The 17,388-nt window shown below is 44.8% G+C and overlaps 1 protein-coding gene across 1 annotated transcript in view; it reads left to right on the top strand.

The window, feature by feature from the left end:
• hsd17b3 (hydroxysteroid (17-beta) dehydrogenase 3) overlaps window positions 1-16,906 on the top strand; it is a 66,592-nt gene extending 49,686 nt beyond the window's left edge. Inside the window, exons 9-11 of the mRNA XM_056286011.1 lie at window positions 15,198-15,263; window positions 16,202-16,351; window positions 16,473-16,906. Of these exons, the coding sequence (XP_056141986.1) occupies window positions 15,198-15,263; window positions 16,202-16,351; window positions 16,473-16,592 (336 nt within the window). The 3' untranslated portion in view covers window positions 16,593-16,906. The remainder of the gene's footprint in view (window positions 1-15,197; window positions 15,264-16,201; window positions 16,352-16,472) is intronic.
• Window positions 16,907-17,388: the final 482 nt, after the last annotated feature.

Here is a 17,388-nt window from a genome sequence, read left to right as displayed (position 1 = left end):
TATTTAAAACGCTAGCTCGGTGGTATCCTTCCGCCGGTCATATAAAACGTTGGCTCGACGGTATCCTTCCCCCAACGCTAGCTCGGTGGTATCCTTCCGCCGGTCATTTAAAACGTTAGCTCGGCGGTATCCTTCCCCCAAATATTTAAAACGCTAGCTCGGCGGTATCCTTCCCCCAAATATTTAAAACGTTAGCTCGGTGGTATCCTTCCCCCAAATGCGGTATCCTTTCCCCATACATTTGAAACGTTAGCTCGGCGGTATCCTTCCCCCAAACATTTAAAATGTTAGCTCGGCGGTATCCTTCCGCCAAACATTTAAAACGTTAGCTCGGCGGTATCCTTCCCCCAAATATTTAAAACGCTAGCTCGGTGGTATCCTTCCGCCGGTCATTTAAAACGTTAGCTCGGTGGTATCCTTCCCCCAAATATTTAAAACTTTAGCTCGGTGGTATCCTTCCCCCAAACATTTAAAATGTTAGCTCGGCGGTATCCTTCCCCCAAATATTTAAAACGCTAGTCCGGTGGTATCCTTCCCCCAAACATTTAAAACGCTAGCTCCGTGGTATCCTTCCGCCGGTCATTTAAAACGTTAGCTCGGTGGTATCCTTCCCCCAAACATTTAAAACGTTAGCTCGGCGGTATCCTTCCCCCAAATATTTAAAACGCTATCTCAGTGGTATCTTTCCCCCAAACATTTATAACGTTAGCTCGGCGGTATCCTTCCCCCAAATAATTAAACTGTTAGCTCGGCGGTATTCTTTCCCCAAATTTTTTAAAACGCTAGCTCGGTGGTATCCTTCCGCCGGTCATTTAAAACGTTAGCTCGGTGGTATCCTTCCCCCAAACATTTAAAACGTTAGCTCGGCGGTATCCTTCCCCCAAATATTTAAAACGCTATCTCGGCGGTATCCTTCCCCCAAATATTTAAAACGTTAGCTCGGTGGTATCCTTCCCCCAAATGCGGTATCCTTTCCCCATACATTTGAAACGTTAGCTCCGTGGTATCCCTCCCCCAAATGCGGTATCCTTCCACCAAACATTTAAAACGTTAGCTCGGCGGTATCCTTCCCCCAAATATTTAAAACGTTACCTCGGTGGTATCCTTCCCCCAAATGCGGTATCCTTTCCCCATACATTTGAAACGTTAGCTCCGTGGTATCCCTCCCCCAAATGCGGTATCCTTCCACCAAACATTTAAAACGTTAGCTCGGCGGTATCCTTCCCCCAAATATTTAAAACGTTAGCTCGGCGGTATCCTTCCCCCAAATATTTAAAACGCTAGCTCGGTGGTATCCTTCCGCCGGTCATTTAAAACGTTAGCTCGGTGGTATCCTTCCCCCAAATATTTAAAACGCTAGTTTGTTGGTATCCTTCCCCATAACATTTAAAATGTTTGCTTGACTGTATCCTTCCCCCAAACACTTAAAACGTTAGCTCGGCGGTATCCTTCCCCCAAATATTTAAAATGCTAGCTTGTTGGTATCCTTCCCCCAAACATTTAAAATGTTAGCTTGACTGTATCCTTCCCCCAAATATTTAAAACGCTAGCTTGTTGGTATCCTTCCCCCAAACATTTAAAATGTTAGCTTGACTGTATCCTTCCCCCAAACATTTAAACTGTTAGCTCGGCGGCATCCTTCCCCCAAATTTTTAAAACGCTAGCTCGGTGGTATCCTTCCGCCGGTCATTTAAAACGTTAGCTCGGTGGTATCCTTCCCCCAAACATTTAAAACGTTAACTCGGTGGTATCCTTTCCCCAAACATTTAAAACGCTAGCTCCGTGGTATCCTTCCCCCAAATAATTAAACTGTTAGCTCGGCGGTATTCTTTCCCCAAATATTTAAAACGCTAGCTCGGTGGTATCCTTCCGCCAAACATTTAAACTGTTAGCTCGGTGGTATCCTTCCCCCAAACATTTAAAATGTTAGCTCGGCGGTATCCTTCCCCCAAACATTTAAAACGTTGGCTCGACGGTATCCTTCCCCCAACGCTAGCTCGGTGGTATCCTTCCGCCGGTCATTTAAAACGTTAGCTCGGTGGTATCCTTCCCCCAAATATTTAAAACGCTAGCTCGGTGGTATCCTTCCGCCAAACATTTAAAATGTTAGCTCGGCGGTATCCTTCCCCCAAATAATTAAACTGTTAGCTCGGTGGTATCCTTCCCCCAAACATTTAAAATGTTAGCTCGGCGGTATCCTTCACCCAAATATTTAAAACGCTAGCTCGGTGGTATCCTTCCCCCAAATATTTAAACTGTTAGCTCGGCGGCATCCTTCCCCCAAATTTTTAAAACGCTAGCTCGGTGGTATCCTTCCGCCGGTCATTTAAAACGTTAGCTCGGTGGTATCCTTCCCCCAAACATTTAAAACGTTAACTCGGTGGTATCCTTTCCCCAAACATTTAAAACGCTAGCTCCGTGGTATCCTTCCCCCAAATAATTAAACTGTTAGCTCGGCGGTATTCTTTCCCCAAACATTTAAAATGTTAGCTCGGCGTTATCCTTCCCCCAAATATTTAAAACGCTAGCTCGGTGGTATCCTTCCGCCAAATATTTAAAACGCTAGCTCGGTGGTATCCTTCCGCCGGTCATATAAAACGTTAGCTCGGTGGTATTCTTCCCCCAAATATTTAAAACGCTAGCTCGGTGGTATCCTTCCGCCGGTCATTTAAAACGTTAGCTCGGTGGTATCCTTCCCCCAAACATTTAAAACGTTAACTCGGTGGTATCCTTTCCCCAAACATTTAAAACGCTAGCTCCGTGGTATCCTTCCCCCAAATGCGGCATCTTTCCCCCAAACATTTAAAATGTTAGCTTGACTGTATCCTTCCCCCAAACATTTAAAATGTTAGCTCGGCGTTATCCTTCCCCCAAATATTTAAAACGCTAGCTCGGTGGTATCCTTCCGCCGGTCATTTAAAACGTTAGCTCGGTGGTATCCTTCCCCCTAATATTTAAAACGCTAGCTCGTTGGTATCCTACCACCAAATATTTAAAATGTTAGCTTGACTGTATCCTTCCCCCAAACATTTAAAATGTTAGCTCGGCGGTATCCTTCCCCCAAACATTTAAAACGTTGGCTCGACGGTATCCTTCCCCCAACGCTAGCTCGGTGGTATCCTTCCGCCGGTCATTTAAAACGTTAGCTCGGTGGTATCCTTCCCCCAAATATTTAAAACGCTAGCTCGGTGGTATCCTTCCGCCAAACATTTAAAATGTTAGCTCGGCGGTATCCTTCCCCCAAATAATTAAACTGTTAGCTCGGTGGTATCCTTCCCCCAAACATTTAAAATGTTAGCTCGGCGGTATCCTTCACCCAAATATTTAAAACGCTAGCTCGGTGGTATCCTTCCCCCAAATATTTAAACTGTTAGCTCGGCGGCATCCTTCCCCCAAATTTTTAAAACGCTAGCTCGGTGGTATCCTTCCGCCGGTCATTTAAAACGTTAGCTCGGTGGTATCCTTCCCCCAAACATTTAAAACGTTAACTCGGTGGTATCCTTTCCCCAAACATTTAAAACGCTAGCTCCGTGGTATCCTTCCCCCAAATAATTAAACTGTTAGCTCGGCGGTATTCTTTCCCCAAACATTTAAAATGTTAGCTCGGCGTTATCCTTCCCCCAAATATTTAAAACGCTAGCTCGGCGGCATCCTTCCCCCAAATTTTTAAAACGCTAGCTCGGTGGTATCCTTCCGCCGGTCATATAAAACGTTAGCTCGGTGGTATCCTTCCCCCAAATATTTAAAACGCTAGCTCGGTGGTATCCTTCCGCCGGTCATTTAAAACGTTAGCTCGGTGGTATCCTTCCCCCAAACATTTAAAACGTTAACTCGGTGGTATCCTTTCCCCAAACATTTAAAACGCTAGCTCCGTGGTATCCTTCCCCCAAATGCGGCATCTTTCCCCCAAACATTTAAAATGTTAGCTTGACTGTATCCTTCCCCCAAACATTTAAAATGTTAGCTCGGCGTTATCCTTCCCCCAAATATTTAAAACGCTAGCTCGGTGGTATCCTTCCGCCGGTCATTTAAAACGTTAGCTCGGTGGTATCCTTCCCCCTAATATTTAAAACGCTAGCTCGTTGGTATCCTACCACCAAATATTTAAAATGTTAGCTTGACTGTATCCTTCCCCCAAACATTTAAAATGTTAGCTCGGCGGTATCCTTCCCCCAAACATTTAAAACGTTACCTCGGCGGTATCCTTCCCCCAAATATTTAAAACGCTAGCTCGGCGTTATCCTTCCCCCAAATATTTAAAACGCTAGCTCGGTGGTATCTTTCCCCCAAACATTTAAAATGTTAGCTTGACTGTATCCTTCCCCCAAACATTTAAAATGTTAGCTCGGCGGTATCCTTCCCCCAAACATTTAAAACGTTAGCTCGACGGTATCCTTCCCCCAAACATTTAAAATGTTAGCTCGGCGGTATCCTTCCCCCAAACATTTAAAACGTTGGCTCGACGGTATCCTTCCCCCAACGCTAGCTCGGTGGTATCCTTCCGCCGGTCATTTAAAACGTTAGCTCGGTGGTATCCTTCCCCCAAATATTTAAAACGCTAGCTCGGTGGTATCCTTCCCCCAAATATTTAAAACGTTAGCTCGGTGGTATCCTTCCGACGGTCATTTAAAACGTTAGCTCGGCGGTATCGTTCCCCCAAACATTTAAAACGTTAACTCGGTGGTATCCTTTCCCCAAACATTTAAAACGCTAGCTCCGTGGTATCCTTCCCCCAAATGCGGCATCTTTCCCCCAAACATTTAAAATGTTAGCTTGACTGTATCCTTCCCCCAAACATTTAAAATGTTAGCTCGGCGTTATCCTTCCCCCAAATATTTAAAACGCTAGCTCGGTGGTATCCTTCCGCCGGTCATTTAAAACGTTAGCTCGGTGGTATCCTTCCCCCTAATATTTAAAACGCTAGCTCGTTGGTATCCTACCACCAAATATTTAAAATGTTAGCTTGACTGTATCCTTCCCCCAAACATTTAAAATGTTAGCTCGGCGGTATCCTTCCCCCAAACATTTAAAACGTTGGCTCGACGGTATCCTTCCCCCAACGCTAGCTCGGTGGTATCCTTCCGCCGGTCATTTAAAACGTTAGCTCGGTGGTATCCTTCCCCCAAATATTTAAAACGCTAGCTCGGTGGTATCCTTCCGCCAAACATTTAAAATGTTAGCTCGGCGGTATCCTTCCCCCAAATAATTAAACTGTTAGCTCGGTGGTATCCTTCCCCCAAACATTTAAAATGTTAGCTCGGCGGTATCCTTCACCCAAATATTTAAAACGCTAGCTCGGTGGTATCCTTCCCCCAAATATTTAAACTGTTAGCTCGGCGGCATCCTTCCCCCAAATTTTTAAAACGCTAGCTCGGTGGTATCCTTCCGCCGGTCATTTAAAACGTTAGCTCGGTGGTATCCTTCCCCCAAACATTTAAAACGTTAACTCGGTGGTATCCTTTCCCCAAACATTTAAAACGCTAGCTCCGTGGTATCCTTCCCCCAAATAATTAAACTGTTAGCTCGGCGGTATTCTTTCCCCAACCATTTAAAATGTTAGCTCGGCGTTATCCTTCCCCCAAATATTTAAAACGCTAGCTCGGCGGCATCCTTCCCCCAAATTTTTAAAACGCTAGCTCGGTGGTATCCTTCCGCCGGTCATATAAAACGTTAGCTCGGTGGTATCCTTCCCCCAAATATTTAAAACGCTAGCTCGGTGGTATCCTTCCGCCGGTCATTTAAAACGTTAGCTCGGTGGTATCCTTCCCCCAAACATTTAAAACGTTAACTCGGTGGTATCCTTTCCCCAAACATTTAAAACGCTAGCTCCGTGGTATCCTTCCCCCAAATGCGGCATCTTTCCCCCAAACATTTAAAATGTTAGCTTGACTGTATCCTTCCCCCAAACATTTAAAATGTTAGCTCGGCGTTATCCTTCCCCCAAATATTTAAAACGCTAGCTCGGTGGTATCCTTCCGCCGGTCATTTAAAACGTTAGCTCGGTGGTATCCTTCCCCCTAATATTTAAAACGCTAGCTCGTTGGTATCCTACCACCAAATATTTAAAATGTTAGCTTGACTGTATCCTTCCCCCAAACATTTAAAATGTTAGCTCGGCGGTATCCTTCCCCCAAACATTTAAAACGTTACCTCGGCGGTATCCTTCCCCCAAATATTTAAAACGCTAGCTCGGCGTTATCCTTCCCCCAAATATTTAAAACGCTAGCTCGGTGGTATCTTTCCCCCAAACATTTAAAATGTTAGCTTGACTGTATCCTTCCCCCAAACATTTAAAATGTTAGCTCGGCGGTATCCTTCCCCCAAACATTTAAAACGTTAGCTCGACGGTATCCTTCCCCCAAACATTTAAAATGTTAGCTCGGCGGTATCCTTCCCCCAAACATTTAAAACGTTGGCTCGACGGTATCCTTCCCCCAACGCTAGCTCGGTGGTATCCTTCCGCCGGTCATTTAAAACGTTAGCTCGGTGGTATCCTTCCCCCAAATATTTAAAACGCTAGCTCGGTGGTATCCTTCCCCCAAATATTTAAAACGTTAGCTCGGTGGTATCCTTCCGACGGTCATTTAAAACGTTAGCTCGGCGGTATCGTTCCCCCAAACATTTAAAACGTTAGCTCGGCGGTATCCTTCCCCCAAATATTTAAAACGCTAGCTTGTTGGTATCCTTCCCCCAAATGCAGTATCTTTCCCCCAAACATTTAAAATGTTAGCTTGACTGTATCCTTCCCCCAAACATTTAAAATGTTAGCTCGGCGTTATCCTTCCCCCAAATTTTTAAAACGCTAGCTCGGTGGTATCCTTCCGCCGGTCATATAAAACGTTAGCTCGGTGGTATCCTTCCCCCAAATATTTAAAACGCTAGCTCGGTGGTATCCTTCCGCCGGTCATTTAAAACGTTAGCTCGGTGGTATCCTTCCCCCAAACATTTAAAACGTTAACTCGGTGGTATCCTTTCCCCAAACATTTAAAACGCTAGCTCCGTGGTATCCTTCCCCCAAATGCGGCATCTTTCCCCCAAACATTTAAAATGTTAGCTTGACTGTATCCTTCCCCCAAACATTTAAAATGTTAGCTCGGCGTTATCCTTCCCCCAAATATTTAAAACGCTAGCTCGGTGGTATCCTTCCGCCGGTCATTTAAAACGTTAGCTCGGTGGTATCCTTCCCCCTAATATTTAAAACGCTAGCTCGTTGGTATCCTACCACCAAATATTTAAAATGTTAGCTTGACTGTATCCTTCCCCCAAACATTTAAAATGTTAGCTCGGCGGTATCCTTCCCCCAAACATTTAAAACGTTACCTCGGCGGTATCCTTCCCCCAAATATTTAAAACGCTAGCTCGGCGTTATCCTTCCCCCAAATATTTAAAACGCTAGCTCGGTGGTATCTTTCCCCCAAACATTTAAAATGTTAGCTTGACTGTATCCTTCCCCCAAACATTTAAAATGTTAGCTCGGCGGTATCCTTCCCCCAAACATTTAAAACGTTAGCTCGACGGTATCCTTCCCCCAAACATTTAAAATGTTAGCTCGGCGGTATCCTTCCCCCAAACATTTAAAACGTTGGCTCGACGGTATCCTTCCCCCAACGCTAGCTCGGTGGTATCCTTCCGCCGGTCATTTAAAACGTTAGCTCGGTGGTATCCTTCCCCCAAATATTTAAAACGCTAGCTCGGTGGTATCCTTCCCCCAAATATTTAAAACGTTAGCTCGGTGGTATCCTTCCGACGGTCATTTAAAACGTTAGCTCGGCGGTATCGTTCCCCCAAACATTTAAAACGTTAGCTCGGCGGTATCCTTCCCCCAAATATTTAAAACGCTAGCTTGTTGGTATCCTTCCCCCAAATGCAGTATCTTTCCCCCAAACATTTAAAATGTTAGCTTGACTGTATCCTTCCCCCAAACATTTAAAATGTTAGCTCGGCGTTATCCTTCCCCCAAATATTTAAAACGCTAGCTCGGTGGTATCCTTCCGCCAAACATTTAAAATGTTAGCTCGGCGGTATCCTTCCCCCAAACATTTAAAACGTTAGCTCGACGGTATCCTTCCCCCAAATATTTAAAACGTTAGCTCGGTGGTATCCTTCCCCCAAATATTTAAAACGCTAGCTCGGTGGTATCCTTCCCCCAAATATTTAAACTGTTAGCTCGGCGGCATCCTTCCCCCAAATTTTTAAAACGCTAGCTCGGTGGTATCCTTCCGCCAAACATTTAAACTGTTAGCTCGGTGGTATCCTTCCCCCAAACATTTAAAATGTTAGCTCGGCGGTATCCTTCCCCCAAACATTTAAAACGTTGGCTCGACGGTATCCTTCCCCCAACGCTAGCTCGGTGGTATCCTTCCGCCGGTCATTTAAAACGCTAGCTCGGTGGTATCCTTCCGCCAAACATTTAAAATGTTAGCTCGGCGGTATCCTTCCCCCAAATATTTAAAACGCTAGCTCGGTGGTATCCTTCCGCCGGTCATTTAAAACGTTAGCTCGGTGGTATCCTTCCCCCAAATATTTAAAAAGCTAGCTCGGTGGTATCCTTCCGCCGGTCATCTAAAACGTTAGCTCGGTGGTATCCTTCCCCCAAACATTTAAAATGTTAGCTCGGCGGTATCCTTCCCCCAAACATTTAAAACGTTAGCTCGATGGTATCCTTCCCCCAACGCTAGCTCGGTGGTATCCTTCCGCCGGTCATTTAAAACGTTAGCTCGGTGGTATCCTTCCCCCAAATATTTAAAACGCTAGCTCGGTGGTATCCTTCCCCCAAATATTTAAAACGTTAGCTCGGTGGTATCCTTCCGACGGTCATTTAAAACGTTAGCTCGGCGGTATCGTTCCCCAAAACATTTAAAACGTTAGCTCGGCGGTATCCTTCCCCCAAATATTTAAAACGCTAGCTTGTTGGTATCCTTCCCCCAAATGCGGTATCTTTCCCCCAAACATTTAAAATGTTAGCTCGGCGTTATCCTTCCCCCAAATATTTAAAACGCTAGCTCGGTGGTATCCTTCCGCCAAACATTTAAAATGTTAGCTCGGCGGTATCCTTCCCCCAAATAATTAAACTGTTAGCTCGGTGGTATCCTTCCCCCAACATTTAAAATGTTAGCTCGGCGGTATCCTTCCCCCAAACATTTAAAACGTTAGCTCGACGGTATCCTTCCCCCAAATATTTAAAACGCTAGCTCGGTGGTATCCTTCCGCCGGTCATTTAAAACGTTAGCTCGGCGGTATCCTTCCCCCAAACATTTAAAACGTTAGCTCGGCGGTATCCTTCCCCCAAATATTTAAAACGCTAGCTCGTTGGTATCCTTCCCCCAAACATTTAAAATTTTAGCTTGACTGTATCCTTCCGCCAAACATTTAAAATGTTAGTGTAGCCGGGTGGTAAATCTGTTAAATATGTTAAATGATTTTCCACTTAAATTTAGTATAGTTTAACTGTTAATATATGTAATTGTTACACTGTCAAGCCATGTAAAATGTCATTCTATGTAGTTAAATTGTGAAGCAGATTTTGAGTGTATTTTTATAGTTTTGGTTGTCATTGCATGTTTTGACCAGTAAGTGGCAGTGTTGCGGACTTTTATTGTAACTCCGTGCAAGTTATCCAAGTGCATCTTGGGTATTCTTTCTTTTTTTCTTGTGTGGAGCACCTGAAGATTGCGATGTGACGGTGCTCTGACTCCGTAGTAAGTAAGGGTAAATATCTTGTGAAATATACCTGTAACATTATTCCAAACAATATTGTATGTCGGTAATTTGACAAGATGGTTTGATTTAGACGCTACTGGAGTTGATGTTCGGTGATTTTGGGCGCGAGCCGTCGACCACTGGTCGCCATTGCAGGCATGACAAGGTAATGTTGGCGTGAATAAAGCCACACCATGCCATTGTATTTGGGATGTAAAGGTTTTATATGCATTTTAATTCTGTTTAAAGGTAACTGACAGAGTGAGAAGTTGCGCGATCTTCAGGAAGTTCCACATGTCTTTGTTAAACCCTGTTTAACATACATAGTCCACTGCCGTATTTTGCACCGTATGTTGTATTTATTTTCCTTTTAAAATCTTTTCTGTTAAACTTGCCACATCTGTGAACATTTATGAGCTGTTTGCTCGAAAGACACAGGAATTTATGCACTCAGTAAAACGATCTGCATTCGAAGGTTCAAACAATAAAATTAAAGCTACAAGAACCCCGGAAGTAATTGTGTCCTGTGTGGTATCTAATTCCACGGGCTACATTAGCTTGACTGTATCCTTCCCCCAAACATTTAAAATGTTAGCTCGGCGGTATCCTTCCCCCAAATATTTAAAACGCTAGCTCGGTGGTATCCTTCCCCCAAACATTTAAAATGTTAGCTCGGCGGTATCCTTCCCCCTAATATTTAAAACGCTAGCTCGGTGGTATCCTTCCGCCGGTCATTTAAAACGTTAGCTCGGTGGTATCCTTCCCCCAAATATTTAAAAAGCTAGCTCGGTGGTATCCTACCACCAAATATTTAAACTGTTAGCTCGGTGGTATCCTTCCGACGGTCATTTAAAACGTTAGCTCGGCGGTATCCTTCCCCCAAACATTTAAAACGTTAGCTCGGCGGTATCCTTCCCCCAAATATTTAAAACGCTAGCTTGTTGGTATCCTTCCCCCAAATGCGGTATCTTTCCCCCAAACATTTAAAATGTTAGCTTGACTGTATCCTTCCCCCAAACATTTAAAATGTTAGCTCGGCGTTATCCTTCCCCCAAATATTTAAAACGCTAGCTCGGTGGTATCCTTCCGCCAAACATTTAAAATGTTAGCTCGGCGGTATCCTTCCCCCAAATAATTAAACTGTTAGCTCGTTGGTATCCTTCCTCCAAACATTTAAAATGTTAGCTCGGCGGTATCCTTCCCCCAAACATTTAAAACATTAGCTCGACGGTATCCTTCCCCCAAATATTTAAAACGCTAGCTCGGTGGTATCCTTCCGCCGGTCATTTAAAACGTTAGCTCGGTGGTATCCTTCCCCCAAATATTTAAAACGCTAGCTCGGTGGTATCCTACCCCCAAATATTTAAACTGTTAGCTCGGTGGTATCCTTCCCTCAAATATTTAAAACGTTAGCTCGGCGGTATCCTTCCCCCAAATATTTAAAACGCTAGCTCGGTGGTATCCTTCCGCCAAACATTTAAACTGTTAGCTCGGTGGTATCCTTCCCCCAAACATTTAAAATGTTAGCTCGGCGGTATCCTTCCCCCAAACATTTAAAACGTTAGCTCGACGGTATCCTTCCCCCAACGCTAGCTCGGTGGTATCCTTCCGCCGGTCATTTAAAACGTTAGCTCGGTGGTATCCTTCCCCCAAATATTTAAAACGCTAGCTCGGTGGTATCCTTCCCCCAAATATTTAAAACGTTAGCTCGGTGGTATCCTTCCGACGGTCATTTAAAACGTTAGCTCGACGGTATCCTTCCCCCAAATATTTAAAACGCTAGCTCGGTGGTATCCTTCCGCCGGTCATTTAAAACGTTAGCTCGGTGGTATCCTTCCCCCAAATATTTAAAACGCTAGCTCGGTGGTATCCTACCCCCAAATATTTAAACTGTTAGCTCGGTGGTATCCTTCCCTCAAATATTTAAAGCATTAGCTCGGCGGTATCCTTCCCCCAAATATTTAAAACGCTAGCTCGGTGGTATCCTTCCGCCAAACATTTAAACTGTTAGCTCGGTGGTATCCTTCCCCCAAACATTTAAAATGTTAGCTCGGCGGTATCCTTCCCCCAAACATTTAAAACGTTAGCTCGATGGTATCCTTCCCCCAACGCTAGCTCGGTGGTATCCTTCCGCCGGTCATTTAAAACGTTAGCTCGGTGGTATCCTTCCCCCAAATATTTAAAACGCTAGCTCGGTGGTATCCTTCCCCCAAATATTTAAAACGTTAGCTCGGTGGTATCCTTCCGACGGTCATTTAAAACGTTAGCTCGGCGGTATCGTTCCCCAAAACATTTAAAACGTTAGCTCGGCGGTATCCTTCCCCCAAATATTTAAAACGCTAGCTTGTTGGTATCCTTCCCCCAAATGCGGTATCTTTCCCCCAAACATTTAAAATGTTAGCTTGACTGTATCCTTCCCCCAAACATTTAAAATGTTAGCTCGGCGTTATCCTTCCCCCAAATATTTAAAACGCTAGCTCGGTGGTATCCTTCCGTCAAACATTTAAAATGTTAGCTCGGCGGTATCCTTCCCCCAAATAATTAAACTGTTAGCTCGGTGGTATCCTTCCCCCAACATTTAAAATGTTAGCTCGGCGGTATCCTTCCCCCAAACATTTAAAACGTTAGCTCGACGGTATCCTTCCCCCAAATATTTAAAACGCTAGCTCGGTGGTATCCTTCCGCCGGTCATTTAAAACGTTAGCTCGGCGGTATCCTTCCCCCAAACATTTAAAACGTTAGCTCGGCGGTATCCTTCCCCCAAATATTTAAAACGCTAGCTCGTTGGTATCCTTCCCCCAAACATTTAAAATTTTAGCTTGACTGTATCCTTCCGCCAAACATTTAAAATGTTAGTGTAGCCGGGTGGTAAATCTGTTAAATATGTTAAATGATTTTCCACTTAAATTTAGTATAGTTTAACTGTTAATATATGTAATTGTTACACTGTCAAGCCATGTAAAATGTCATTCTATGTAGTTAAATTGTGAAGCAGATTTTGAGTGTATTTTTATAGTTTTGGTTGTCATTGCATGTTTTGACCAGTAAGTGGCGGTGTTGCGGACTTTTATTGTATCTCCGTGCAAGTTATCCAAGTGCATCTTGGGTATTCTTTCTTTTTTTCTTGTGTGGAGCACCTGAAGATTGCGATGTGACGGTGCTCTGACTCCGTAGTAAGTAAGGGTAAATATCTTGTGAAATATACCTGTAACATTATTCCAAACAATATTGTATGTCGGTAATTTGACAAGATGGTTTGATTTAGACGCTACTGGAGTTGATGTTCGGTGATTTTGGGCGCGAGCCGTCGACCACTGGTCGCCATTGCAGGCATGACAAGGTAATGTTGGCGTGAATAAAGCCACACCATGCCATTGTATTTGGGATGTAAAGGTTTTATATGCATTTTAATTCTGTTTAAAGGTAACTGACAGAGTGAGAAGTTGCGCGATCTTCAGGAAGTTCCACATGTCTTTGTTAAACCCTGTTTAACATACATAGTCCACTGCCGTATTTTGCACCGTATGTTGTATGTTGTATTTATTTTCCTTTTAAAATCTTTTCTGTTAACCTTGCCACATCTGTGAACATTTATGAGCTGTTTGCTCGAAAGACACAGGAATTTATGCACTCAGTAAAACGATCTGCATTCGAAGGTTCAAACAATAAAATTAAAGCTACAAGAACCCCGGAAGTAATTGTGTCCTGTGTGGTATCTAATTCCACGGGCTACATTAGCTTGACTGTATCCTTCCCCCAAACATTTAAAATGTTAGCTCGGCGGTATCCTTCCCCCAAATATTTAAAACGCTAGCTCGGTGGTATCCTTCCGCCAAACATTTAAAATGTTAGCTCGGCGGTATCCTTCCCCCAAATAATTAAACTGTTAGCTCGGTGGTATCCTTCCCCCAAACATTTAAAATGTTAGCTCGGCGGTATCCTTCCCCCAAACATTTAAAACGTTAGCTCGGCGGTATCCTTCTCCCAAATACGGTATCCTTCCCCCAAACATTTAAAATGTTAGCTCGGCGGTATCCTTCCGCCAAACATTTAAAACTTTCTTTCCCGCGTCCTGGAAGAAAGCAAATCTTGACGAGAGAGCTCCGGTAATAGTGTTCCTGCTGGAAGTGAGGGGGTTCATTTGCATATTACCCACGATGCAACTGAAGAGTGTTAACGTTTTGGTTATATTGTAGGACTAGGAGAACCCCGCAACAATGCAGCGGTTTTGGTTATCCACCCGTCTAAATCTCCCTCCTGCCAGCTAACAGCCTTCCCCTAAACCCCCCACCCCACTCCAACTCCCTCCCCCCAAATGCTCAGAATCTAGGATATTGAACATGTTATTAGAGAAGTTGTATTAGACAGCATGCTCGTGTAACCAGTTATTTTCTTGCCCGGTGCGGGATTCGATATGGGGTGTACTGCACCACAAGGCGACATCACTAACCGCTCGGCTGAAGGATCAGATCTGTTAGCTAGGGACTAACGTGTCTTATTAGTAGTTTACACTAGTATTAAAAGAGAATGAGGGTAGACCAATACAAACTTGTGTCTGTTATCACTGGCTTGTCTTTACTTAAAAGCTTGCTGTTAACTCTGAAAGGTGGGCTGAGGGATCCATTGTTTGACCACGTCACAATATTGTAGCGAATTCGGGGGACAACGCAACCACAGGAACTGCCGCGGCCGGGACGCGAACCCGTATCGCTCGCGCCGCAGGAGACATCGCTAACCGCTAGACTAAAGGGTCAGACTCGCCAGCCAGCGGCCAGCGTGTCTACTTATCCATGCACGTTACAGTATGTTGTTTGATCAGTATCGTTGTTCTTCTTATTGTATTCATATAGAGCAGTGTTTCTCAACCCAGTCCTCAAGGAACCCCTATCCTGCAGATTTTCATTGTAACCCTGCACAGGTAGCCCTGCTTGTACTTACTCGACCAATCATCTCGCAACACTTAATTATGCAAGGTGTGCAACATCTGACAAAATTCATTGCTGATTGGTTGAATAACTACAAACAGGTACCTATTCAGGGTTGCAAAGAAAATATGCAGGATAGGGGGTCCTTGAGGACAGGGTTGAGAAACACTGATATAGAGGTTTATTTGGAAGCTGGTGACTTACAGAGAGTCCCCTCAGTAGATCGCAGCAAAACCGGAGAATCTCCTTCAGGTGGCGTTGCTATCCTATTGTAAACTACTAATAAGACACGTTAGCCCCTAGCTAACAGGTCTGACTCTTTAGCCGAGCGGTTAGTGATGTCGCCTTGTGGTGCAGTACACCCCGTATCGAATCCCGCACCGGGCAAGAAAATAACCGGTTACATTTGTAACGGTTTAGTGCGAGAGCATGAAAAAGGACACGTTCAAGCCGCCATCTTGGAAGCCCCCCCTATCAGTAGATACATTTGTGGTAGGTACACAACTGCTTGTAATGTACTGATGTGTGTGTGTGTGTGTGTGTGTGTGTGTGTGTCTTCCGCATCCCTTGCAGGTGTTTGTAGAGACATTTTCCCAGGCACTTCAAGCTGAATATAAAGACAAAGGGATTATCATACAGGTACAGCACATTGTGCCTTTACAAAAAGGTCATTATTAGTATTAGTATTCCCTTGATAATATCCCAGAAGTCTGAATAATAAGATAGGTAGATCTCTGTCATCACACGTGTTGTTTAGCACTCAACGCCGCCTCTCCTGTTATTCTTTTTGTTTTCTCTTTTGCTTCATGAGCCACATTTTAACAAGCCATTCCATAACGTTTGAGAAAGTGAGCATGCAAACTCCACACAGAAAGGACCTGGAATGTCCCGTGTCTGCGTGGGTTTCCTTGAGGCGCTCCGGTTTCTTCCCACCATCAAAAATACATGCATGTAAGGGTCAATACTCCCGTCTGCCCTGACCAAGGCAATGGAAAGAAGAGCTGGAGTTGGTCCCTGGGCGCTGCAGCTGCCCACTGCTCCTATACAATAGGACAAATTTGAAGATCTAACTAAATAATGATGCTCTGTCTGTATAGGGAGCAACATGATGGCGCAGTGGTTAGTGCAGTCGCCTCACAGCAAGAAGGTCCTGGGTTAAAACCCCAGGGTAGTCCAACGTTGGGGGTTATCCCAGGTTGTCCTCCGTGTGGAGTTTGCATGTTCTCCCCATGTCTGCGTCGGTTTCCTCCCACAGTCCCAAGGCATGTTAAATCAGGTGACTCGGCCATACTAAATTGTCCTTAGGTGTAAATGTGTGTGTATGTGTATGTCGGCCCTGTGAGGGCCTGGCGGCCTGTCCAGGGTGTCTCCCTGCCTGCCGCCAAATGATTGCTGGGATAGGCTCCAGCATCCCCACGACCCTGAGTAAGGATAAGCTGTTTGGATAATGAATGAATGACAAAGGGAAATGTGCACGGACCAGCTATGGGTATTTCAGCTATTTTGTACTTTATATTCACGAGCTGGCCTTGGGTTTAGGATGCCCGTACATTATAATCTTTGCTTTGCATTCCCAGACCGTTGCACCATTTGGGGTCTCCACTAACTTGTCAGGCTATCAGCGGACCAACATGGTGACTATTACTGCAGAGGACTTTGTCAAGACCTCCCTGCAACATATTAGAGCTGGAGACAAAACCTATGGCAGCGTTTGTCACGCAGTCCTGGTAAGGGACACTGATCCAATGAGTCATTAGTGCGAATGTCAATTAAGAGAATACATGTCCATAAGGATATTTCTTTGTGTGTGTGTGTGCGCGCGCGCGTGTGTGTGTTTTTTGTGTACAGGCCTGGATTTTACAGTCCATACCCCATCAGATCCTCAGCTCTGAGGCAATGCAGATTCGTCTAAAGGAGTATGTCAAGAAGAGAATCGCCGCTGCATCAGCCCGCACATCCACCTCTTAGTATCAAGGGCCACTTGTGTGTCCAAATAATAATAATAATAAAATCAATCTTGTATAACGCTTTTCTAAAACTCAAAGTTGCTTTACAATAAACGGAGTGAAACAAGACAACAGATAAACATAACACAAACATACAGGGGTGGATGGGAAGGGAGGCTACGAGAATGAGAAGCGGCAGCCACACACGACGCCAGCAGTACTCTCCTACTCGGACAGATACAAAAGGGAAAGAAAAACAAACATCATAAATCACAGTTGAAGTCTGAAGAGGGGAGTCCCGACCAATGACCTGAATGTGGGCAGCCTGCAGCAGTGTCCGATGCGCTTGGAGAGGGAGTAGGTCGAGCACTCGGTCCCCAGCCTGCCCCAGACCAGGGGTGGATGAGCGGACGGGGGGGGGGCACGAGAAGGCGGTGGAGAAAAGGCGTGTCTTGAGACGGGATTGGAAGAGTGGGAGGGATTCTGAATCTCTTAATGATTTGGGGAAGTGAGTTCCAGAGCCTGGGAGCTGCTCTGGAGAAGGCTCGGTCACCAAAGCCTTGGAGGTTGGACCTGGGGGTAGAGAGAAGGGAGGCTGAGGTGGATCTGAGGGACAGAGAGGGATGGTAGGGGGAGAGGAGATCGGTGAGGTATGGGGGAGCCAGTTTGTGAAGACCTTTATAAGTAAGAACCAGGATTTTGTAATTGATCCTGTGGGAGATGGGTAGCCAGTCGAGGTCTTTTAGGACTGGGGTGATGTGGTGCCAGGATTTGGTGAAAGTTAAAAGTCGGGCGGATGCGTTCTGGACCAATTGGAG

The sequence above is a fragment of the Lampris incognitus genome, chromosome 1 (assembly GCF_029633865.1).
Source record: "Lampris incognitus isolate fLamInc1 chromosome 1, fLamInc1.hap2, whole genome shotgun sequence".
Taxonomy (NCBI): domain Eukaryota; kingdom Metazoa; phylum Chordata; class Actinopteri; order Lampriformes; family Lampridae; genus Lampris; species Lampris incognitus.
The sequence above is the reverse complement of the archived record's forward strand: the minus strand, read 5'-3'. Positions and strand labels throughout refer to the sequence as shown.